Below are 26,260 nucleotides of genomic sequence, written 5' to 3'. Positions count from 1 at the left end.
ATCAAGACATTATCCAGATGACTTGCACATCAACAAAGAAAAAACATTAGTTATGCTGGAATATGAGCTGCCTAATAAAAGCATGATAATGCCATTGGGGTGGGAAACAGTTCAGATCAGCACAGAGGATAACACTTTAAACCTAACAGTTTCTCACTCCACTCATTCCTTATTACACTTCAAACCCTACTTTCCCTTGAGACGTACAGTGTAGTAAAAAAAAAACTACATTTCCCAGCATTCCAAGGACCAGAGTCACATCATAATGCATTTTGTGTCACAATGACCAGCATCAACACACAGAAGAACCACAGGAAGACAGCAGGATTGTACTCATGAGTGCACACCATAGCAAAACGTTATGCAACTGAAAAAAACTAAAAGGAGCATTTCATATTGGAAAAGTTTAGGTAGTCCCATCCTGTTTCAGTTCAGATTTCTTCCGTTTTGTGCCTAATGAATACGACCCACGGGACAGGGGATACCTCTTCATTATAGTTATATACCCTGATCATTTAGTATGTTTTGTTGCCCAATATAATATTTATAATAATATATACATCACTTATGTACTTTATAATCATGTTATATTATATTATGGAGCATCTATGGATATGGCTGTGCCGTGTGTGTGTGTGTGTGTGTGTGTGTGTGTGTGTGTGTGTGTGTGTGTGTGTGTGTGTGTGTGTGTGTGTGTGTGTGTGTGTGTGTGTGTGTGTGTGTGTGTGTGTGTGTGTGTGTGTGTGGGCTTGCCAGCCGCTCTCCTCCCAGTGGTTAACCACCTCCCAGACGTCACCACTTCAACAACCACCATATCAACACATTGAGGCGTTGATACGGCTGTCAATCAAGGTCAGGGAGATTTAGACATGGCGAAACAGGTTCTGGTGACAGTGCATTCTTCTCACATTAATCCCATTCTTCTCACATTATTCCCATTCTTCTCACATTAATCCCATTCTTCTAACATTAATCCCATTCTTCTCACATGAATCCCATTCTTCTCACATTAATCCCATTCTTCTAACATTAATCCCATTCTTCTCACATTAATCCCATTCTTCTCACATTAATCCCATTCTTCTAACATTAATCTCATTCTTCTCACATTAATCCCATTCTTCTCACATTAATCCCATTCTTCTCACATTAATCCCATTCTTCTCACATTAATCCCATTCTTCTCACATTAATCCCATTCTTCTCACATTATTCCCATTCTTCTAACATTAATCCCATTCTTCTAACATTAATCCCATTCTTCTCACATTAATCCCATTCTTCTAACATTAATCCCATTCTTCTAACATTAATCCCATTCTTCTAACATTATTCCAATTCTTCTCACATTAATCCTATTCTTCTGACATTATTCCCATTCTTCTCACATTAATCCCATTCTTCTCACATTATTCCCATTCTTCTCACATTAATCCCATTCTTCTCACATGAATCCCATTCTTCTCACATGAATCCCATTCTTCTCACATTAATCCCATTCTTCTAACATGAATCCTATTCTTCTAACATTATTCCCATTCTTCTAACATTAATCCCATTCTTTTAACATTAATCCCATTCTTTTAACATTATTCAAATTCTTCTCACATGAATCCTATTCTTCTGACATTATTCCTATTCTTCTCACATTAATCCCATTCTTCTCACATTAATCCCATTCTTCTCACATTAATCCCATTCTTCTCACATTAATCCCATTCTTCTCACATTAATCCCATTCTTCTCACATTAATCCCATTCTTCTCACATTAATCCCATTCTTCTCACATTATTCCCATTCTTCTAACATTAATCCCATTCTTCTAACATTAATCCCATTCTTCTCACATTAATCCCATTCTTCTAACATTAATCCCATTCTTCTAACATTAATCCCATTCTTCTAACATTATTCCAATTCTTCTCACATTAATCATATTCTTCTGACATTATTCCCATTCTTCTCACATTAATCCCATTCTTCTCACATTATTCCCATTCTTCTCACATTAATCCCATTCTTCTCACATGAATCCCATTCTTCTCACATGAATCCCATTCTTCTCACATTAATCCCATTCTTCTAACATGAATCCTATTCTTCTAACATTATTCCCATTCTTCTAACATTAATCCCATTCTTTTAACATTAATCCCATTCTTTTAACATTATTCAAATTCTTCTCACATGAATCCTATTCTTCTGACATTATTCCTATTCTTCTCACATTAATCCCATTCTTCTCACATTATTCCCATTCTTCTCACATTAATCCCATTCTTCTAACATTAATCCCATTCTTCTCACATTAATCCCATTCTTCTCACATTAATCCCATTCTTCTCACATTAATCCCATTCTTCTAACATTAATCCCATTCTTCTCACATTAATCCCATTCTTCTGACATTAATCCCATTCTTCTAACATTAATCCCATTCTTCTCACATTAATCCCATTCTTCTCACATTAATCCCATTCTTCTCACACTAATCCCATTCTTCTCACATTAATCCCATTCTTCTCACATTAATCCCATTCTTCTTACATTAATCCCATTCTTCTAACACTAATCCCATTCTTCTCACATTAATCCCATTCTTCTCACATTAATCCCATTCTTCTAACATTAATCCCATTCTTCTCACGTTAATCCCATTCTTCTAACATTAATCCCATTCTTCTCACGTTAATCCCATTCTTTTAACATTAATCCCATTCTTCTCACATTAATCCTATTCTTCTAACATGAATCCCATTCTTCTAACATTAATCCCATTCTTCTCACATTAATCCCATTCTTCTAACATTAATCCCATTCTTGTCTGTGGTAACTACTGCATGATATATTATACTGCCTGATCTGCCTGTCTGAGTGGGTATTTGAGCGTCTGTAAAGTTATTATTCCTTCAAATGTTGCTAAATCCCTCTCATTAGAGGATTAACAAGGAAAGAAGGCACTGCTTGGAATGTCTACTGGAAACCCGCTTCAGGGGAGAGGGTAGGAGGGGTAGAGAAAGAGAGAGGAGGGGGAGAGGGGAGGAGGGTTATAGAGAGAGAGTGAGAGGGAGAGAGAGAGAAATACGGAGAAAGAGAGAGAGGGAGAGAGAGAGAAATACAGAGAAAGAGAGTGCCCTCAAAGCTCATCACTAAGCTAAGGACCCTGGGACTAAACACCTGCCTCTGCAACTGGATCCTGGACTTCCTGACGGGCCGTCCCCAGTTGGTAAGGGTAGGCAGCAACACATCTGCCACATAATCCCTGTTCACCCACGACTGCATGGACAAGCACGACTCCAACACCATCATTAGGTTTGCTGATGACACAACAGTGGTAGGCCTGATCACCAACAACGATGAGACAGCCTATAGGGAGGAGGTCAGAGACCTGTCAGTGTGGTGCCAGGACAACAACCTCTCCCTCAATGTGTGCAAGACAAAGGAGCTGATTGTGGACAACAGGAAAAGGCGGGCCAAACAGGCCCCCATTCACATTGACGGGGTTGTAGTGGAGCGGGTCGAGAGTTTCAAGTTCCTTGTTGTCCACATCACCAACAAACTATCATGGTCCAAACACAGCAAGAATGCCGTGAGGAGAGCATGACAATGCTTTTACCCCCTCAAGAGACTGAAAAGATTTGGCATGGGTACCCAGGACCTCAAAAAGTTCTATAACTGCACCATCAAGAGCATCCTGACCGGTTATATCACTGCCTGGTATGGCAACTGCTTAGCATCTGAAGGTAAGGCGCTACTGAGGGTGGTTCGTACAGCCCAGTACATCACTGGGGCCAAGCTTCATGCCATCCGGGGTGCACACAGCAACAGCCCCGTACCCAGCCTGCTGTACAGCTGGAGAGATGAGAACATGGGGAGGCTAACAGCAAAGACAACCCAACACAGGGAGGTTTGTAGGGGAGAATGTGTGTGTGTGTGTGTTGTGTTCAGTTATTGTAATCTGTGGGGATGGGTTTGGGAGGTGTTTCATGACAGTGTTTCCAGCCGTGTGTGTGTGTGTGTGTGTGTGTGTGTGTGTGTGTGTGTGTGTGTGTGTGTGTGTGTGTGTGTGTGCTGTGTGTGTGTGTGTGTTTGTGTGTGTGTGTGTGTGTGTGTGTGTGTGTGTGTGTGTGTGTGTGTGTGTGTGTGTGTGTGTGTGTGTGTGTGTGTGTGTGTGTGTGTGTGTGTGTGTGTGTGTGTGTGAATGGGGATGCCGCTGCATCAAGTCATCAATAATCACCAAGGTAAGTGGAACAGAGCGACACAGGCAAGGTCAGGACAGACGAAGCCCTGCGGTGTGGCAAATCCCTCCCTCCTCTCTCAGTCTCTTCTCTCGCTCTCTCTTTTCTCTTTCCCTTTAGACAGTCTTAGCTGTATCCTGAGTGGTGCGGATGGATAGATGGATGGATGGATGGATGGATGGATGGATGGATGGATGGATGAATGAATGGGCGACATTTAAGAGACAACCTGCAGTAGCTGAGTTAGGGGAGAGAGGTGGAAGTGAGGGAGAGAGGGATGGAGGGAAGTAGGGATCTGCGTTCTGGCAAAGGTCCTTCCCATGCTGACAGCCAAGCTGCTAGTCTGTTGATGTGGCAGACCAGAGAGAACCAGTCACTAGTCTGTTGAAGAGGCAGACCAGAGAGAACCAGTCACTATTCCATCTAGGAACCCTCTATTCTCCCAGGAGGATTCTGGGTCGTTATTGAGGCAACAGCCAATAGGAGGGTCAACCATAGAATGTCAAGTTCTCAGCTAGCAGTCAGATAAACCATAGAATGTCCAGTTCAGGCCTAACAGCCAACCGGTTCACTCTGTCGGTCTCTCAGTCTCTCTGTATTTTCCTTTTCTTTCATTTCATTGTGTTTTTCTCCATGACTCACTCCTCTCCTTCCTCCACATAGGTAGATGGAAACCAGCCCACCTGCGGAAAAAATAAGAAAGGCAATGAGAAATGAAAGGGGGAGTAGTGTGTATGGGGGTAATGGGTGTGTGGGTTTGTGTGGACTGTTGTTACAGATGCTTGCATCAGGTGAGCATTCATCCACCTGAGTGTTAGCATGTTAACCAGATAACCTGTACTATCCCACTCCAAAGAGAATCAGGCGTTACTAGATAGCACCAACCCATCTATCCCACTGTAAAGAGAATCAGGCGTTACTGTACGTTTGTGTGTTGTTTTGTATGTGAGTCTCTCTCCCTGACTCAACAGGAATATAACAGACAGGTGATTGACTGAAGAAACTGATTGTCGTGTGGGGGGGGGGGGGGGGGGGGGGGGGGGGGCACTCACCCTGCCGTTGACCTCTCCCCTCCACCAGCCATTGGCTCCTGACTTGGTATAGATCTTCACTACGTCTCCCTCCTGTAGAGACAGCTCTCTGGTGTCCCTGGAGCTGAAGTCATAGCGGGCTTTCGCCACACCAATCACCTTAGGGGTGAACACTGTGGAGAGAGAGAGAAGCAAGGGGGGGCAAAAAGAGAGAGAGAATTGGAAAGGGCACTAGAACAGTCTACAACAGCCCGGGCACTAGAAGTATGCATCACCCGGACTCACCCAACTAGAATCTGAAGTCAAATGTCTACTGTTTGCTGATGATCTGGTGCTTCTGTCACCAACCAAGGAGGGCCTGCAGCAGCACCTAGATCTTCTGCACAGATTCTGTCAGACCTGGGACCTGACAGTATATCTCAGTAAAACAAAAATAACAGTGTTCCAAAAAAGGTCCAGGTGCCAGGACCACGAATACAAATTCCATCTAGACACCGTTGCCCTAAAGCACACAAAAAACTATACATACCTTGGCCTAAACATCAGCGCCACAGGTAACTTCCACAAAGTTGTGAACGATCTGAGAGACAAGGCAAGAAGTGTCTTCTATGCCATCAAAAGGAACATAAAATTCAACATACTGTGCCAATTGGGATCTGGCTAAAAATACTTGAATCAGTTATAGAACCCATTGCCCTTTATGGTTGTGAGGTCTGGGGTCCGCTCACCAACCAAGTATTTGCAAAATGTGACAAACACCAAATTGAGACTGCATGCAAAATTCTGGTAAAATATCCTCTGTGTAAAACTTAAAACACCAAATAATGCATGCAGAGCAGAATTAGGCAGATACCCGCTAATTATCAAAATCCAGAAAAGAGCCGTTCAATTCTACAACCACCTTAAAGGAAGCGATTCCCAAACCTTCCATAACAAATCCATCACCTACAGAGAGATGAATCTGGAGAAGAGTTCCCTAAGCAAGCTGGTCCTGGGGCTCTGTTCACAAACACAAACAGACCCACAGAGCCTCAGGACAGCAACACAATTAGACCCAACCCAATCATGAGAAAACAAAAAGATAATTACTTGACACATTGGAAAGAATTAACAAAAAAACAGAGCAAACTAGAATTATATTTGGCCATAAACAGAGAGTACACAGTGGCAGAATACCTGACCACTGTGACAGACCCAAACTTAAGGAAAGCTTTGACTATGTACAGACTCAGAGCATAGCTTTGCTATTGAGAAAGGCCACCATAGGCAGACCTGGCGCTCAAGAGAAGACCGGCTATGTGCTCACTCCCCACAAAATGAGGTGGAAACTGAGCTGAACCTTCTAACCTCCTGCCAAATGTATGACCATATTAGAGAGACATATTTCCCTCAGATTATACAGACCCATACACTCCCATATCTACTGGGTGAAATACCACAGTGTGCCATCACAGCAGCAAGATTTGTGACCTGTTGCCTCAAGAAAAGGGCAACCAGTGAAGAACAAACACCATTGTAAATACAACCAATATTTAATGTTTATTTATTTTCCCTTTTGTCCATAACATGACATTTGAAATGTCTTTATTCACCCTTCTCTCTCTCTCTCTACCCCTCTTTCTCGCTCACTCTCCCCCCTTTCTCTCTCTCTCTCCACCCATCTTTCTCTCTCCCCTTCCTCTCGGTCTCTCTACCTCTCTTTCTCTCTCCCCTTTCTGTCTCTCTCTCTCTCTGTCTGTCTATTTCTCTCTCTCTACCCCTGTCTCGCTCTCCCTCTCTCTCGCTCTGTCTATTTCTCTCTCTCTACTCCTCTCTCGCTCTCCCTCTCTCTCTCTATTTCTCTCTCTGTCTGTCTCTCTTTCTCTCACACACATGGATGTTATCCTCTCTTTCACTCCAGACAGTCTGAGGGAGATGTTGAGGCATGCATAATCACATCACTCCCTTTTCTCTCTTATCCCAGCCCCATTTAAAGGAATGATTTGTTCAAAGCTGGGGCACATCCCGTCCAAATGAAGTGTCTGTTTTGATTGTGGCCTGGATTGTGTCAACAGCATAATCCATACTAATACGGGTGGCTGGTTTAATTATAAACTAGACCATTTGAAAGGAGGAACATTTGAAGGTTCCTTCAATCTGTCTCTTCTTGGATGCTATGCCATCTTAAACTGACCATAGACTGTTATCTTCAACAAACCATAGACTGTATCTTATTGGATGATAAATTATCTTCTACAGACCACAGACTAGGTTATCTTTAACAGACCACAGACTATGTTATCTTTAACAGACCACAGACTAGGTTATCTTTAACAGACCATAGAATATTTAACAGACCACAGACTAGGTTATCTTTAACAGACCACAGACTAGGTTATCTTTAACAGACCAAAGACTATGTTATCTTTAACAGACCATAGACTAGGTTATCTTTAACAGACCAAAGACTATGTTATCTTTAACAGACCATAGAATCTTTAACAGACCATAGACTATGTTATCTTTAACAGACCATAGATTATGTTATGTTTAACAGACCATAGACTATGTTATCTTTAACAGACCAAAGACTATGTTATCTTTAACAGACCATAGACTAGGTTATCTTTAACAGACCAAAGACTATGTTATCTTTAACAGACCATAGAATCTTTAACAGACCATAGACTATGTTATCTTTAACAGACCATAGATTATGTTATGTTTAACAGACCATAGACTATGTTATCTTTAACAGACCAAAGACTATGTTATCTTTAACAGACCAAAGACTACTTTATCTTTAACAGATTATAGACTATAAAAAAAAATTCCGCCCCTCCAGAAACCTCTTCCTTCAAGCCAAGGATCCAGATCCCGTTCTGCGTGTGTGTTAATTTAAGCACACTAACAGAGCTGCTGCTCACTCTCGCCCTCCCTTCATGTTTCGATCTTTACTCCTCTCTTCTGAACCCCTTATGATGTCTCTGCCTCATATTTCTGAACAGCTGGAAAAAAAACACCTGCAGCCTGAAGTTTGGACACACCGACTCATTCAAGGGTTTTTCTTTATTTGTACTATTTTCTACATTGTAGAATAATAGTGAAGACATCAAAACTATGAAATAACACATATGGAATCATGTAGTAACCAAAAAAGTTTTAAATCGAAATATATTTTAGATTCTTCAAAGTAGCCACCTTTTGCCTTGATGACATCTTTGCACACTCTTGGCATTCTCTCAACTAGTTTCATGAGGTAGTCAACTGGAATGCATTTCAATTAACAGGTGTGCCCCGTTAAAAGTTTATTTGTGGAATTTCCACAAGTGAAGGGAAGAGGTGAGAGGAGGAGAGCGCATAGATGCGAGAAGGAATACAACGTGGCTGCTATGAAAGTGATCTGTGTTTACGTGTGATCAGGGGTGTATTCATTCCGCCGATTCTGTTGTAAAACTTTTCTTAAACATAAGCAAACGGAACTAAACGGGGATAAACATACCTGGATTTGTCCAATTGAAACTCTAATTTGCAACAGTTAGACTAATGATTACACCCTAGATCAGCTAGATGCAGGCAAGAGTTTGCAAGGCGGTTTTGAATGTGTCACTGTCTGTCACCTCAAATTTTACTCTCAACATGTGTGCATCTACGTTGTAAACTTTCATTCATACGCTAGGTTGTAGTAACCTCATGATGGGTATAGGGATAATTGTAGTATCATGTAGTAGTCTTAACCTATCAATGTTACATTGAACTGGGTGAATGGAATATGAATGACTGTCATCCAATATGCTGTAATAGAAATAAGGACATGTCCCTCATCTTAAAAGGCACCGACCGCCACTGATGTAGACTATATATCCAAAAGTATATGGACAGCCCTTCAAATTAGTGGATTCGGCTATTTCAGCCACACCCGTTGCTGACAGGTGTATAAAATCGAGCACACAGCTATGCAATCTCCAAAACAAACATTGGCAGTAGAATGGCTTTACTGAAGAACTCAGTGACTTTCAATGTGGCACTGTCATAGGATGCCACCTTTCCAACAAGTCAGTTCGTCAAATTTCTGCCCTGCTAGACCTGCCCTGCTCAACTGTAAGTGATGTTATTGTGAAGTGGAAATGTCTAGGAGCAACAATGGCTGAGCCGCGAAGTCATAGGCCACACAAGATCACAGAACGGGACCGCCGAGTGCTGAAGCGTGTAACAAGTAAAAATCATCTCTCCTCGGTTGCAACACTCATTACCAAGTCCCAAACTGCCTCTGGAAGCAACGTCAGCACAATAACTGTTCGTCGGGAGCTTCATGAAATGGGTTTACATGGCTGAGCAGCCGCACACAAACCTAACATCACCATGTACAATGCCAAGCATTGGCTGGTGTGGTGTAAAGCTCGCCACCATTGGATTCTGGAGAAGTGGAAAAGCATTCTCTGGAGTGATTAATTACTTTTCATTATCTGGCAGTCTGAGGGATAAATCTGGGTTTGGCAGATGCCAGGAGAACGCTAACCGCCCGAATGCATAGTGCCAACTGTAAAGTTTGGTGGAGGAGGAATAATGGTCTGGGGCTGTTTTTCATGGTTCGGGCTAGGCCCCTTAGTTCCAGTGAAGGGAAATCTTAACGCTACAGCATACAATGACATTGTTGATAATTCTGTGCTTCCAACTTTGTGGCAACAGTTTGAGGCAGGTCCTTTCCTTTTTCAGCATGTACAAAGTTAGGTCCATACAGAAAGGGTTTGTTGAGATCGGTGCGGTAGAACTTGACTGGCCTGCACAGAACCCTGGACTCAACCCCACTGAACAACTTTGGGATGAATAGGAACGCCGACTGGAAGCCAAGCGTAATCACCCAACATCAGTGCCCGACATCACTAATGCTGAATGGAAGCAAGTCCCTGCAGCAATGTTCCAACATCTAGTGGAAAGCCTTTCCAGAAGAATGGAGGCTGTTATAGCAGCAAAGGGGGGACCAACCCCATATCGATGCCCATGATTTTGGGATGAGAAGTTCGATGAGCAGCTTTCCACATACTTTTGGTGATGTAGTCTATTTGTGTAAAACATGTAAATAGCTGCATGTAGCATACTCACCTCCTAAAAAAATAACATTAAATTGTGCATATGATTACTAAGACAGGGAATGCAGTAGTTAGAACAGTTTTGTGTAAGTTTGTAGGCTACACAGACTATAATGCAAACGTCTAGCGACCCAAAGGTTGCGTGTTCGAATCTCATCATAAACAACTTTACAGTTTGAGCTAAATAGCAACATTTTAGCTACTTACTAATGTTTTGCTACTTTGCAACTACAGTAATTAGCATGTGAGCTAACCCTTCCCCTAACCCTAACCTTAACCCTTTAACCTAACTCCTTATCTTAACCCTAACCTTAACCCTAATCCCTAGCTAAAGTTAGCCAGCGGGCTAACATTAGAATTAGCCACCTAGCCAACGTTAGCCACAACAAATTGGAATTCATAACATCATATGTTTTCAAATTCGTAACATATTGTTATTTTTGCAAATTCATAACATACTGTATGATACAAATTGTAATTTGTAACATATCATACGAAATGGATGATGGACATCCACAAATGAATAAATACCATACGAAATGTAACATAGCATACTAATTGGAGCGTCTCGGATCTACGTAGAAAATATAACGAAATGCTCTGAGACAAAGTTGGCATGTGTGAGAGAGCGTGCCAGACAACCTCTGTCTGCCGCTGATGTGAAATACCTTGACTGAAATACCTGTCTGCCTGCCTGTCTGTGAGCTGCAGTCATGCACACAGTAAGATAACAAAGGAAAAAGACAGATATGGAGCTGGAGCTGGTTAGCTCTGCTCGGTACATGGCAGGTTTGGCCTGTAATACTACTGCTGTTGTGGAAAAATGCTTCACTGGCCTGACAGCTTAAATAGGCTGATTTGATTGGTCTGCAAAGCTGTCTGTCAGGGTCACTGGGGTGTGATATGATGACCCAGTTACGGTCAGTCTATTTGGCTCGCCTCATTGTCTTGTCACATGTCAACATCTTGATGCTAACACACACATATGAATAAACACTATGATTGCACACACACATACAGAGTGTAACAAATATGCACGCAGGCATGTACACAAACACACATATACCCACAGAGATGCATATACCCACATAGAACCCCTGACCCCCCTGCACACACACACACACACACACACACACACACACACACACACACACACACACACACACACACACACACACACACACACAAACATTTCCAGCAAGATGGAGGGAGCGAGGTGAGATGGAAGGCTGGGAGAGACGATGGAGGCAGTGATAACTGATCTGGGACTAGACTAGACTCACTACGCATGCTAAGTAGTCAGAGCCCCACAATGAAAAGAGTAGGAATAAGGAGACGTGGTACCTGACCAGAAAGGAGCAGAGGAGGGAGGAACAAAGCAGTAGCCCGCAGAAGTTACATAAGACAGCCCACAGAGCAATGAATCTATGGCAGGGGAGAGGAGAGGAGAGGAGAGGAGAGGAGAGGAGGAGAGGAGAGGAGAGGAGAGGAGAGGAGAGGAGAGGAGAGGAGAGGAGAGGAGAGGAGAGGAGAGGAGAGGAGAGGAGAGGAGAGGAGAGGAGAGGAGAGGAGAGGAGAGGAGAGGAGAGGAGAGGGGGGAGGGGGGAGTAGGTAGGGGGAGAGGAGGGGAGTGAGCAGGTAGGGGAGAGGAGGGAGCAGGTAGGAGGGAGGGGAGGGGAGGGAGCAGGTTGGAGAGAGGAGGGGAGGGAGCAGGTAGATGAGATGAGAGGAGGGAGCAGGTAGGGGAGAGGGGGCAGTAGGTAGGGGGAGAGGAGGGGAGTGAGCAGGTAGGGGAGAGGAGGGAAAGGAGCAGGTAGGGGAGATGAGGTAGGAGGGAGGGGAGGGAGCAGGTTGGGGAGAGGAGGGGAGGGAGCAGGTTGGGGAGAGGAGGGGAGGGAGCAGGTAGGGTAGAGGAGAGGAGGGAGCAGGTAGGGGAGATGAGGTAGGAGGGAGGGGAGGGAGCAGGTTGGGGAGAGGAGGGGAGGGGAGGGAGCAGGTTGGGGAGAGGAGGGGAGGGAGCAGGTAGGGGAGAAGAGGTAGGAAGGAGGGGAGGGGAGGGAGCAGGTAGGGGAGAAGAGGTAGGAAGGAGGGGAGGGAGCAGGTAGGGGAGAAGAGGTAGGAAGGAGGGGAGGGAGCAGGTATGGGAGAGGAGAGTAAAGGGGAGGAGAGTAAAGCAGAGGAGGGAGAAGGAGAGAGCATGTTAAATCCCAACTCTAAATTAACAGGCAGTAGAAGAGGCAGTAGAAGAGGCAGTAGAAGAGTGCAGATTGATAGATGAACAGAACCTCCGATCAGAAACCCAAACAACCACAACAATCTCACTGAGTTGGTGAAATTGTACATAATGGTCGCTCCTTAGAATGCCCTATTAGTCCACTTCCTATTTCTAGTCTATATTTTAAAAAACTCAGGGAGAGCACTGGAGTTGAAATCTTGATTAGAAAAAGTCCATTCCTTTTTAGAATGTAATGATTTATTGATTTATTGTTGATTAATTTAACATACACTCAATTCTTCAAATGCTGCTTCATATTTAATGAGCAACTGAATGGACGTTAATGGTATTGAAATGGAATTTACCCAACTGTCCTCCACTATGTCCAGACTGTTTCTTTGTGTATGTGTGCGTGTTTACCCCAAAGCCAATGTCACAGTAAGGACCTGCTATCTGCTTTGGCCCTCATCCTGGTACCATATGATGTCCCATCTGACAAGCAGTCACAGAGCTAATGGCTACTGCTATACAGCCCAGACCATATGTTTACCCTGCTCCCAGTCACAGAGCTAATGGCTACTGCTGTACGGCCCAGACCATATGTTCACCCTGCTCCCAGTCACAGAGCTAATGGCTACTGCTGTACGGCCCAGACAATATGTTCACCCTGCTCCCAGTCACAGAGCTAATGGCTACTGCTGTACGGCTCAACATAGAGAAACGTTGTATTAATGAGCCACCATTGACTATCCAGACTAACACACTGTCTACTGTGTGAGGCCAGAGTTATATGAACACACATACACAAACACATAAAACATACATACACCACCAACCAGAGTACCAGACTCCCTGTTCAACTCTTGTAAGCACATCCTCTAGAAATCTCCTACAGTACATCACACCAGCCAGGCAAGGCTAGGCCAAAACACTGCATGCCTCATAGACAGAATGAACCCCAACTGTGGTTGCCATGGCACTGTGAGGTAGCCTAGGCAAAGCGCTCTGTAAAGATATATTTCTTTAGGGGGGTTGGCTTTTGGTTTGATCACTGTATCTTGTGGTCTTGACTCTCAAGAGTTGCTGAATCATGATGAAAAGTATTTTGGCTTGAAAGCTAGGTAGCTGATTGGCTGTTTGGATTCAAATAATCTGTTTGGAACCATTACACCAAGGACTGTATGCTGTGTCCAGAGGAAGGTCAGGGACTGTCCAGGAGCCGTGGTATCACCCAGGTGGGTGCTACATTCCTGGCTACGGAGGACCAGTACCAGCGTCTCCAATGGAGTGACTGACTATTCAGAGAAGCAGGTGTGGTGGGCTGTTTCAGACTGTCTTTGTTTCTCATTGGCTGTCCCATCAATGCCCCCTCCACTGAACCTCCACTGCCTTTCCAAACCTCAACTTCTTCTCAAGCCAACTGAGACTTTAAATCTCCATCATTTACATTTTGGTTTGTTTGTTGTTGTTTTACTTTTTATGCGCTTTGAGATTCTTTGAAAAGCGACATACAAAGTTCAAAATTGTATTAAATATAATTAGATCTGTAGCCCAAGTTTGCCTAGTAAGTTAGATCTACTGTCTAAAATGCAACACATTTGACGTTTTAAAATGGCTTAGTCAAAGTTCAGGCCATTTATGCTTGAAAACCCACAAATGTCGTTGAGTTAAAGCAGTTCTGCATGCAGGAGTAGGCCAACATTCCTCCACAGCAACGTGAGAGACTGATCAACAACTACAGGAAGTGTTTGGTTGGAGTCATTGCAGCTAAAGGTGGCACAACCCGTTATTGAGTGTAAGATGGTAATTACTTTTTCACACAGGGGAATTGGGTGTTGCATAACTTTGTTAATTAAATAAATTAAATGCATATCAATTGTTTTTGTTATTTGTAAACTCAGGTTCCCTTTATCTAATATTAGGTTTTGGTTGAAGATCTGATAACATTCAGTATAAAATATATGTAAAAATAGAGATTATCAGAATGGGGTCAAATACTTTTTTACGACACTGTATATATTTAAGCATTAAGGCACGAGGGGATGTTGGCCAGATGGTATATTGGCCATATACCACAAACCCCAGAGGTACCTTATTGCTATTATAAACTGCTTACCAACGTAATTAGAACATTAAAAATAACAGTTTTTTCATACCTGTGGTATACGGTCTCACCTCGGCCACGCTCAAGGTCCTAAACGATATCATATAACCGCCATCGATAAGAGACATTACTGTGCAGCCGTATTCATCGACCTGGCCAAGGCTTTCGACTCTGTCAATCACCACATTCTTATTGGCAGACTCAACAGCCTTGGTTTCTCAAATGACTGCCTCGCCTGGTTCACCAACTACTTCTCAGACAGAGTTCAGTGTGTCAAATCGGAGGGCCTGTTTTCCGGACCTCTGGCAGTCTCTAGGGGGGGGGGGGGCACAGGGTTCCATCCTCGGGCTGACTCTCTGTATACATCAATGATGTCGCTCTTGCTGGTGATTCTCTGATTCACCTCTACGCAGACGACACCATTCTGTATAACTCTGGCCCTTCTTTGGACACTGTGTTAACCCAACCTCCAGACGAGCTTCAATGCCATACAACTCTCCTTCCGTGGCCTCCAACTGCTCTTAAATGCAAGTAAAACTAAATGCATGCTCTTCAACCGATCACTGCCCGCACCTGCCCACCCGTTCAGCATCACTACTCTGGACGGTTCTGACTTAGAATATGTGGACAACTACAAATACCTAGGTGTCTGGCTAGACTGTAAACTCTCCTTCCAGACTCACATTAAGCATCTCCAATCCAAAATTAAATCTAGAATCGGCTTCCTATTTCGCAACAAAGCCTCCTTCACTCATGCTGCCAAACATACCCTCGTAAAACTGACTATCCTACCGATCCTTGACTTCGGCGATGTCATTTACAAAATAGCCTCCAACACTCTACTCAGCAAATTGGATGCAGTCTATCACAGTGCCATCCGTTTTGTCACCAAAGTCCCATATACTACCCACCACTGCGACCTGTATGCTCTCGTTGGCTGGCCTTCGCTTCATACTCGTCGCCAAACCCACTGGCTCCAGGTCATCTATAAGTCTTTGCTAGCTAAAGCCCGGATCTCAGTTCACTGATCACTATAGAAGCACCCACCCGTAGCACGCGCTCCAGCAGGTATATTTCACTGGTCACCCCCAAAGCTAATTCCTCCTTCTGCCGCCTTTCCTTCCAGTTCTCTGCTGCCAATGACTGGAACGAACTGCAAAAATCACTGAAGCTGGAGATTCATATCTCCCTCACTAGCTTTAAGCACCAGCTGTCACAGCAGCTCACAGATCACTGCACCTGTACATAGCCCATCTGTAAATAGCCCATCCAACTACCTCATCCCCATACTGTTATTTATTTTATTTATTTTGCTCCTTTGCACTCCAGTATCTCTACTTGCACACTCATCTTCTGCACATCTATCACTCCAGTGTTGAAATGCTATATTGTAATTATTTTGCCACTACGGCCTATTTATTGCCTTTCCTCCCTTATCTTACCTCATTTGCAGACACTGTATATAGACTTTTTCTTTTGTATTATTGACTGTATGTTTGTTTATTCCATGTGTAACTCTGTGTTGTTGTTTGTGTCGCACTGCTTTGCTTTATTCTTGGCCAGGTCGCAGTTGTAAATGAGAACTTGTTCTCAACTAGCCAACCTAGTTAAATAAAGGTGAAATAAAAATGTAAAAAAATATATCACGGCTTTCAGCCAATCAGCATTCAGGGCTCCAACCACCCAGTTTATAAATATATATATAACCCTGGCTAGTTACTAATGAGGAGAACCTGGATTCACATGAACCTAGTCAACCTGTGGTATCAAGGGGAGGAAGATCAGAGGAGAAATCTGATGAGCATTTTAATATCTCTCTACTCTGTCGGATATATGTTTCCATATGACCCCATACTGTTTTCTCCAAGGAGCTAACTACCACTAGGCGCCCTGTGCTCTTCACAGATGAAAGCAAGTTCACACTGAGCACGTGACAGACGTGACAGAGTCTGGAGACGCCGTGGAGAACGTTCTGCTGCCTGCAACATCCTCCAGCATGACCGGTTTGGCGGTGGGTCAGTCATGGTGTGGGGTGGCATTTCTTTGTGTGCTCGCCAGAGGTAGCCTGACTGCCATTAGGTACCGAGATGAGATCCTCAGACCCCTTGTGAGACCATATGCTGATGCGGTTGGCCCTGGGTTCCTCCTAATGCAAGACAATTCTAGACCTCATGTGGCTGGAGTGTGTCAGCAGTTCCTGCAAGAGGAAGGCATTGATGCTATGGACTGGCCCGCCCGTTCCCCAGACCTGAATCCAATTGAGCACATCTGGGACATCATGTCTCGCTCCATCCACCAACGCCACCTTGCACCACAGACTGTCCAGGAGTTGGCGGATGCTTTAGTCCAGGTCTGGGAGGAGATCCCTCAGGAGACCATCCGCCACCTCATCAGGAGCATGCCCAGGCATTGTAGGGAGGTCATACAGGCACGTGGAGGCCACACACACTACTGAGCCTAATTTTGACTTGTTTTAAGGACATTACATCAAAGTTGGATCAGCCTGTAGTGTGGTTTTCCACTTTAATTTTAAGTGTGACTCCAAATCCAGACCTCCATGGGTTGATAAATTGGATTTCCATTGATTATTTTTGTGTGATTTTGTTGTCAGCACATTCAACTATGTAAAGAAAAAAGTATTTAATAAGATTATTTCTTTCATTCAGATCTAGGATGTGTTGTTTAAGTGTTCCCTTTATTTTTTTGAGCAGTATATATATACACACAGTGAAAAAAATACATTGGGGAGGAACAAAATATACTTTCAAATCCAAATCAAAATGGTGTATGAATGATAATAGACCTACATTCATATCGTTTATTGACTGTCCAGCTCACTAATATTCACTACACAGTCAGGGAGCATCAAAAATGCATTTTTTTTTGTGTGTGAACATTTTGACGGCAAGGAAATATAACACATTTGTTGAAGACCAAATGCTTTTGACATCCCTGCTCTAGAGGGTTGATTATGTTGTAAAAGTAGCAACCAAGAGGGATTCTTCTCAGATATGTAGATATGCATACAGAGTCAGGTCCAAAATGGAAGATAACCAGGCATTAGCATTTCAGCCATGCATTAGCATTTTTGCCAGGCATTAGCATTTTAGCCAGGCATTAGCATTTTAGCCAGGCTTTAGCATTTCAGCCAGGCATTAGCATTTCAGCTATACCACATTTGTATTTAAAAAAAAAACTGAAATGATTGATTAAGTGTACCTTCATGTGTGTAATATATTACTGTTCTCAGATGTTTTATTCATACAAAATAAGTGCTATCTAGAACTTAAAGGGGTTCTTCAGGTGTCCCCTTAGGAAAACCCTTTGTTAGTTCCATGTAGAACCTTTTCCACAGAGGGCTTTACATGGAGCCCAAAATGGTTCTACCTCGAAACAAAACGTTTTTTTTTTTTACCTGTTTTGGAGAAGAAAAACTTCAAATGAACAGCAAAAAAAAAAAAATGTTATTTACAAGTGAAAAGGGGAGCTGAATTCTGTGAGCTGGGACGTTAGACAGGAGGAGAGAGAAGGAGAGAGGAGAGAGGAGGAGAGAGGTTTGAATTCAATTCTTTCAGTGAGGGACTTGTTTTTCCTCCTCCTTCCTCTCTCCATTTTGTCTGTCTGTCTGTTTGTCTGTCTGTATGTCTGTTTGTGTTTGTTTTTAGGCCGAATTTGAGAGACAACTAAATGCAAACAGAGCTGACTGGCAGCAGCTTCTGCCTGACTGACTGACTGACTGTATTCATCAGAGTGAGACTGGCAGCAGCTTCTGACTGACTGACTGTATTTATCAGAGTGAGACTGGCAGCAGCTTCTGACTGACTGACTGACTGACTGACTGTATTCATCAGAGTGAGACTGGCAGCAGCTTCTGACTGACTGTATTCATCAGCCTTTCCTTTCTGTGTTTATATCCCCACTTGCAAAACAACCTTCAGCGAATCCTGGGAGATTTTCTTGCGCTTTTCACACGGTGACATATGGTGCTACAATGAAATCTCAACTCCACACTGGTTGAGGCACCAGTGCCGCAGGTGTACTACCGGCATCGGCACTGCGTTTAACCCCTTCCTCACCACTGGGATCCAGGATCCAACATGCCTCTTCTCCTCTGTCTCTGCTGTCTTTTATCCATGTTGTAACAGCAGCACAGGACTATACAGTATTCATGGTGTAACAGCAGTACAGGACTATACAGTATTCATGGTGTAACAGCAGTACAGGACTATACAGTATTCATGGTGTAACAGCAGTACAGGACTATACAGTATTCATGGTGTAACAGCAGTACAGGACTATACAGTATTCATGGTGTAACAGCAGTACATGACTATACAGTATTCATGGTGTAACAGCAGTACATGACTATACAGTATTCATTATGTACACTAACTCGGTGCAAGACAGTTACACACACTTTATCCAAGACATGAACAAGCTATTTTAGCCAAAGCAACACTATTCTAAAAAAAAAGTTGCTGTTAATAACACATTTTCATGTCATCTAGACCTGTCATCAAGACCGTCTAGACCTGTCATCTAGACCTGTCATCTAGACCTGTCATCTAGACCTGTCATCTAGACCATCGAGACCTGTCATCTAGACCTGTCATCTAGACCTGTCATCTAGACCTGTCATCTAGACCATCGAGACCTGTCATCAAGACCTGTCATCTAGATCTGTCATCTAGACCTGTCATCTAGACCATGTAGACCTGTCATCTCGACCATCTAGACCTGTCATCTAGACCATTTAGACCTGTCATCTAGACCTGTCATCTAGACCATGTAGACCTGTCATCGAGACCTGTCATCTAGACCATCTAGACCTGTCATCTAGACCTGTCATTGAGACCTGTCATCTAGACCTGTCATCTAGACCATGTAGACCTGTCATCTAGACCATCGAGACCTGTCATCAAGACCGTCTAGACCTGTCATCTAGACCTGCCATTTAGACCATCTAGACCTGTCATCTAGACCTGTCATCAATACCTGTCATTTAGACCATCTAGGCCTGTCACCTAGACCTGTCATTTAAACCTGCCATTTAGACCATCTAGACCTGTCACCTAGACCATCTAGATCTGTCATCTAGACCTGTCATCTAGACCATCTAGACCTGTCATCTAGACCGTCTAGACCTGTCATCTAGACCTGTCATCAATACCTGTCATTTAGACCATCTAGGCCTGTCATCTAGACCTGTCATCTAGACCTGTCATCTAGACCATCTAGACCTGTCATCTAGACCATCTAGACCTGTCATCTAGACCATCTAGACCTGTCATCTAGACCATCTAGACCATCTAGATCTGTCATCTAGACGTGTCATCTAGACCATTTAGACCTGTCATCTAGACCATTTAGACCTGTCATCTAGACCTGTCATCTAGACCTCGTAGACCTGTCATCGAGACCTGTCATCTAGACCTTGTAGACCTGTCATCGAGACCTGTCATCTAGACTAGAGGTCGACAAATTATTCAGAATGGCCGATTAATTAGGGCCTGTTTCAAGTTTTCATAACAATCGGTAATTGGCATTTTTGGACACCGATTATGGCCGATTACATTACACTCCACAAGGAGACTGCGTGGCAGGCTGACTACCTGTTATGCGAGTGCAGCAAGGAGCCAAGGTAAGGTGCTAGCTAGCATTACACTTATCTTATAAAAAACAATCAATCTTAACATAATCACAAGTTAACTACACATGGTTGATGATATTACTAGTTTATCTAGCTTGTCCTGCGTTGCATATAATCGATGCGGTGCCTGTTAATTTATCATTGAATCACAGCCTACTTCGCCAAATGGGTGATTTAACAAGCGCATTCGCGAAAAAAGTACCTAACCATCAACATCCATGCCTTTCTTAAAATCAATACACAAGTCTATATTTTTAAACCTGCATATTTAGTTAATATTGCCTGCTAAGATGATTTTCTTTTAACTAGGGAAATTGTGTCACTTCTCTTGCGTTCTGTGCAACAGAGTCAGGGTATATGCAGCAGTTTGGGCCGCCTGGCTCGTTGCGAACTGTGTGAAGACCATTTCTTCCTAACAAAGACCGCCAACTTCGCCAAACGGGATGATTTAACAAAAGCACATTTGTGAAAAAAGCACAATCGTTGCACGAATGTACCTAACCAATGCCTTTCTTAAAATCAATACACAGAAGTATTTATTTTTAAACTTGCATATTTAGTTAAAAGAAATTCATGTTAGCAGGCAATACTAACTAGGAAAATTGTGTCACTTCTCTTGCGTTCATTGCACGCAGAGTCAGGGTATATGCAATTGTTTGGGCCGCCTGGCTCGTTGCGAACTAATTTTCCAGAATTTTACGTAATTATGACATAACATTGAAGGTTGTGCAATGTAACAGCAATATTTAGACTTATGGATGCCACCCGTTAGATAAAATACGGAACGGTTCCGTATTTCACTGAAATAATAAACGTTTTGTTTTCGAAATGATAGTTTACGGATTTGACCATTTTAATGACCTAAGGCTCGTATTTCTGTGTGTTATTATATTATAATTAAGTCTCTGATTTGATAGAGCAGTCTGACTGAGCAGTGGTAGGCAGCAGCAGGCTCGTAAGCATTCATTCAAACAGCACTTTACTGCGTTTTCCGGCAGCTCTTAGCAATGCTTCAAGCATTGCGCTGTTTATGACTTCAAGCCTATCAACTCCTGAGATTAGGCTGGCAATACTAAAGTACCTATTAGAACATCCAATAGTCAAAGGTATATGAAATACAAATGGTATAGAGAGAAATAGTCCTATAATAACTACAACCTAAAACTTCTTACCTGGGAATATTGAAGACTCATGTTAATCGGAACCACCAGCTTTCATATGTTCTCATGTTCTGAGCAAGGAACTTAAACATTAGCTTTTTTACATGGCACATATTGCACTTTTACTTTCTTCTCCAACACTTTGTTTTTGCATTATTTAAACCACATTGAACGTTTCATTATTTATTTGAGACGAAATTTAATTTATTGATGTATTATATTAACCTGTTGGGTCTAGGGGGCAGCATTTGCACGTCTGGATAAAAAAAATGTACCCGATTTAATCTGGTTACTAATCCTACCCAGTAACTAGAATATGCATATACTTATTATATATGGATAGAAAACACTCTAAAGTTTCCAAAACTGTTTGAATGGTGTCTGTGAGTATAACAGAACTCATTTGGCAGGCAAAACCCTGAGACATTTTCTGACAGGAAGTGGATACCTGATGTGTTGTATTGATTTTAAACCTATCCCATTGAAAAACACAGGGGTTTAGGAATATTTTGGCACTTCCTATTGCTTCCACTAGATGTCACCAGCCTTTACAAAGTGTTTTGAGTCTTCTGGAGGGAGATCTGACCGAACAAGAGCCATGGAACGGTGATGTCCCATTAGACACCTGGCGCGCTACTTCATGTTGGGTACCCTCGTTCCAATACGTTATAAAAGGCTATGCATTCGTCCACCTTGAATATTATTCATGTTCTGGTTAAAAAAGGCCCTAATGATTTATGCTATACAACGTTTGACATGTTTGAACGAACGGAAATATATTTTTTCCCCTCGTTCATGACGAGAAGTCCGGCTGGCTTACATCATGTGCTAACGAGACGGAGATTTTTGGACATAAATGATGAGCTTTTTTGAACAAAACTACATTCGTTATGGACCTGTGATACCTGGAAGTGACATCTGATGAAGAGAATCAAAGGTAATGGATTATTTACATAGTATTTTCGATTTTAGATCTCCCCAACATGACGTCTAGTCTGTATCGCAACGCGTATTTTTCTGGGCACAGTGCTCAGATTATTGCAAAGTGTGATTTCCCAGTAAGGTTATTTTTAAATCTGGCAAGTTGATTGCGTTCAAAAGATGTAAATCTATAATTCTTTAAATGACAATATAATATTTTACCAATGTTTTCTAATTTTAATTATTTAATTTGTGACGCTGACTTGACTGCCGGTTATTGGAGGGAAACGATTTCCTCAACATCAATGCCATAGTAAAACGCTGTTTTTGTATATAAATATGAACTTGATAGAACTAAAAATGCATGCATTGTCTAACATAATGTCCTAGGAGTGTCATCTGATGGAGATTGTAAAAGGTTAGTGTATCATTTTAGCTGGTTTTATGGTTTTGGTGACCCTGTCTTTGACTTGACAAAACATTACACACAACTCTTGTAAATGTACTGTCCTAACATACTCTAAATTTATGCTTTCGCCGTAAAACCTTTTTGAAATCGTAAAACGTGGTTAGATTAAGGAGATGTTTATCTTTCAAATGGTGTAACATAGTTGTATTTTTGAAAAATTTGAATTTTGACATTTATTTGGATTCAAATTTGCCGCTCTTGAAATGCACCTGCTGTTGATGGAGTGCACCACAGGTGGCACGCTAGCGTCCCACCTAGCCCCAAGAGGTTAAGTTAAAATAAAAGTGTTCATTGTTCATTCAGTATTGTTGTAATTGTCATTATTACAAATATATATACAAAAATCGGCCGATTAATCGGCATCGGGGTTTTTGGGGTCTCCAATAATCGGTATCGGCGTTGAAAAATCATCATCGGTCGACCTCTAGACTAGACATAAAACATTCCAGCAGTATGTCATTCAAATTGTCACTGTCTCATGTTAAAATGAATGGATGCCACACTGGCCCAAAACAAACGCATGCAGGTTGACTGTAGCTACATCTACTGGGAGGCTAGTAGTAAGAGTTCTTTACATTATTCACTGCCATGGTAAGCTTTCAAATCACCTGATACGAATATCACTTCAGTGGGATTGCTATGTGCAGAGTAGTGTGGTGTGTGTGTGTGTGTGTGTTGTGCATGTAGAGTAGTGTCGCTTTGTGTTGAGTAGTGTAGTGTTGTGTGAGTGCATGCGTAGTAGTAGTACTGTGTACTCACTCTTTCCTCCAGGTTTGTTGGTGCAGAGCATAGCAGCGGGGCTCTCCTGCTCTCTGTAGGGGAACTGCAGTGTGGTGTCCAGGCTTCTGAAGCCTTCCCTCAGGGAGTAATGTTGGTAGTACTCAATCAGTTCCTGCACACCCACACGCATAGGCAAACGTTCTCACAGTTAGCAAAATAGCCTTAAAAACACAACTTCTATGAAAATGATTTGTGAAAATAATAGTGTACTTTATATTATTCTAAATCTGTTTAAACATTTCCTCTGTCCAATTACAAATGACCTTTAAATGAAAATGTGTCATGTAATTTCACATTTTATGAAAAGTTTGGCAACAATAAAAGTAGGCTATATGTAAAGAATAGGACTATAGAAGAGGACTACTGAAGAGGACTACAGAAGAGGACTACAGAAGAGGACTACAGAAGAGGACTACAGAAGAAGACTACAGAAGAGGACTACAGAAGAAGACTACAGAAGAGGACTACTGAAGAGGACTACAGAAGAAGACTACAGAAGAGGACTACAGAAGAGGAATACAGAAGAGGACTACAGAAGAGGACTAACAGTAAAATTGTCCTTTGTAAAGCATAGTGAAAGCCAACATAATATTGGGTGAAAAGAAGGAAGAGAACACATCCAATCCACCCTGAACCAATCCCTGTCTATAACTCTCTACAAGGCCTACAGGCAGTGAAGTAAACCACACCGGTAAACCAACTCTAATTACAGCTATTTTCACACAGCAAGCAGCTAAAATAAGATGAATGTTTTGACACATAATTCGAGAAATGCTATGAGTGTGTTATTTCTGTATGAAATGTAATGAGGGCGTTGAAAAGGAAACAGACTCACTAATATACTCCCGAACTTGTTGTTCTCTGCGATGTGAAAGCAGCCGTCCCTGTTCAGGATCTTGATGTGCTTCACGTCGTTGCTGTACCTGTGGCCCATTAATAAGTGATGAGTGGAATTTTCTGGTGATCATTGAGATCGACCCCCCCCCCCTCCCCCCCCCGCGGGATGTTGATAGACCGGGGTACCATTCCTCGCTATCCCTTGGTATTTCAGGGACCAGGGGGGAGGTGGAGACTGATGAAGGGACATTTACGGGGCCTGAGCAGGGCAAAGTAGGGCAGGGGGAGGGAATTATGGAGTATATATAGAGACACCAAGCCCTGTCCTCTCTTGATCTCTTTTAGTCTCCATCATTATCCTCTTATCTCCCTCTCAGAGCAGTAATACCCCTAATAACGTGGCCTAATACAAATTCTACACATCAAAACAAACCCCAGTGACAGGTCAATTGTACACTGAAATTTGGACTGACTCTTGTCTCGACTCTAGTGGTTGTAGCTTGTGGAAGGAAGGTGGCAGGGCCTCAGTAGAACAGTAGAGTTATACTGAGGGATCCAGGGATAGGGCCTCAGTAGAACAGTAGAGTTATACAGAGGGATCCAGGGATAGGGCCTCAGTAGAACAGTGGAGTTATACAGAGGGATCCAGGGATAGGGACTCAGTAGAACAATAGAGTTATACAGAGTGATCCAGGGATAGGGCCTCAGTAGAACAGTAGAGTTATACAGAGGGATCCAGGGATAGGGCCTCAGTAGAACAGTAGAGTTATACAGAGGGATCCAGGGATAGGGCCTCAGTAGAACAGTAGAGTTATACAGAGGGATCCAGGGATAGGGCCTCAGTAGAACAGTAGAGTTATACAGAGGGATCCAGGGATAGGGCATTGTCTGATTCAAACACTTCATGTAGTTTCCACATAAGTGTGTGGAGTTTCTTTTTTCTCTTTCTCTCTCTTTCTCTCTTTGTGAGGATTTAATAACCTCGAGCAGGCTATATAACGGTCTCTCTGGGTCTATTCACCAGTGCTGCAGCAGCATGCATCGCACACAAGCAATTAAGACTTCAGCTCTGGTGGAACTTGAAGGCATTGAAAAAGCTTTGCTTTCATTAGAGAGAAAAAATGGGGAGATGAATTATTTGGTTGAAGGGGGTTTAAAGAAAGCCTTTCCAGCAGCCTCTCAGAGCAGCTCTCTCTCTCTCTTAATTAAACGATATTCAAAGGGCTTTACTGGCATGGGAAACACATGTTTACATTGCCAAATCAAGTGAAATAGATAATAAACAAATGGGAAATAAACAAGCAAAACATTAGTAAACATTACACTCACAAAAGTTTTAAAAGAATGTAGACATTTCAAATCTCTCTCTCTCTTTCTTTCTCTCTCTCTCTCTCTCTTTCTCTAAGTTTTACCAGTTCCCTGCAGGGAAGGAGTGTCTCAACCTACCTTGGCACAGAAACACAAACGCTGCATATCATTGGCCTGTTCCAGCCTGTCTGAACATTCAGTGCTGTCATCTGTCTATCTGCAGCATACCAACAGCCCCGGGTGACTGAAATGATACAGCGATAACACGCAAGGGTTCTTTTCCCGTTTACGTCGCCACGGGCTTTAAATGTGTTTGTAGCAGAGTGCTTCACAGCACTTAAAGCAATGCATATTCCCACTGTACTGTAGCAGTCACTTATAAGAATCATAACTCCTGCACGTCTCACCTCAAGTTACTTTTCAACGCACAATACAATGCATGTATTGTCCATCGTTTTCCTTCAGCCCTGCTCTTAT

At 42.7% G+C, this 26,260-nt stretch overlaps 1 protein-coding gene across 1 annotated transcript in view; it reads right to left on the bottom strand.

Moving 5' to 3' along the window:
• Window positions 1-751: 751 nt before the first annotated feature.
• The window catches only part of LOC100286462 (guanine nucleotide exchange factor VAV3), a 179,890-nt gene continuing 154,381 nt past the window's right edge, over window positions 752-26,260 (bottom strand). The window contains exons 24-27 of the mRNA XM_045710531.2: window positions 24,474-24,561; window positions 23,618-23,750; window positions 5,292-5,443; window positions 752-4,922 (exon numbers count right to left, since the gene is read on the bottom strand). Of these exons, the coding sequence (XP_045566487.1) occupies window positions 4,878-4,922; window positions 5,292-5,443; window positions 23,618-23,750; window positions 24,474-24,561 (418 nt within the window). The 3' untranslated portion in view covers window positions 752-4,877. The remainder of the gene's footprint in view (window positions 4,923-5,291; window positions 5,444-23,617; window positions 23,751-24,473; window positions 24,562-26,260) is intronic.

This window comes from Salmo salar, chromosome 29 (genome assembly GCF_965601325.2).
Source record: "Salmo salar chromosome 29, fSalSal1, whole genome shotgun sequence".
NCBI lineage: Eukaryota > Metazoa > Chordata > Actinopteri > Salmoniformes > Salmonidae > Salmo > Salmo salar.
This window is presented reverse-complemented; position numbering and strand designations above follow the sequence as displayed.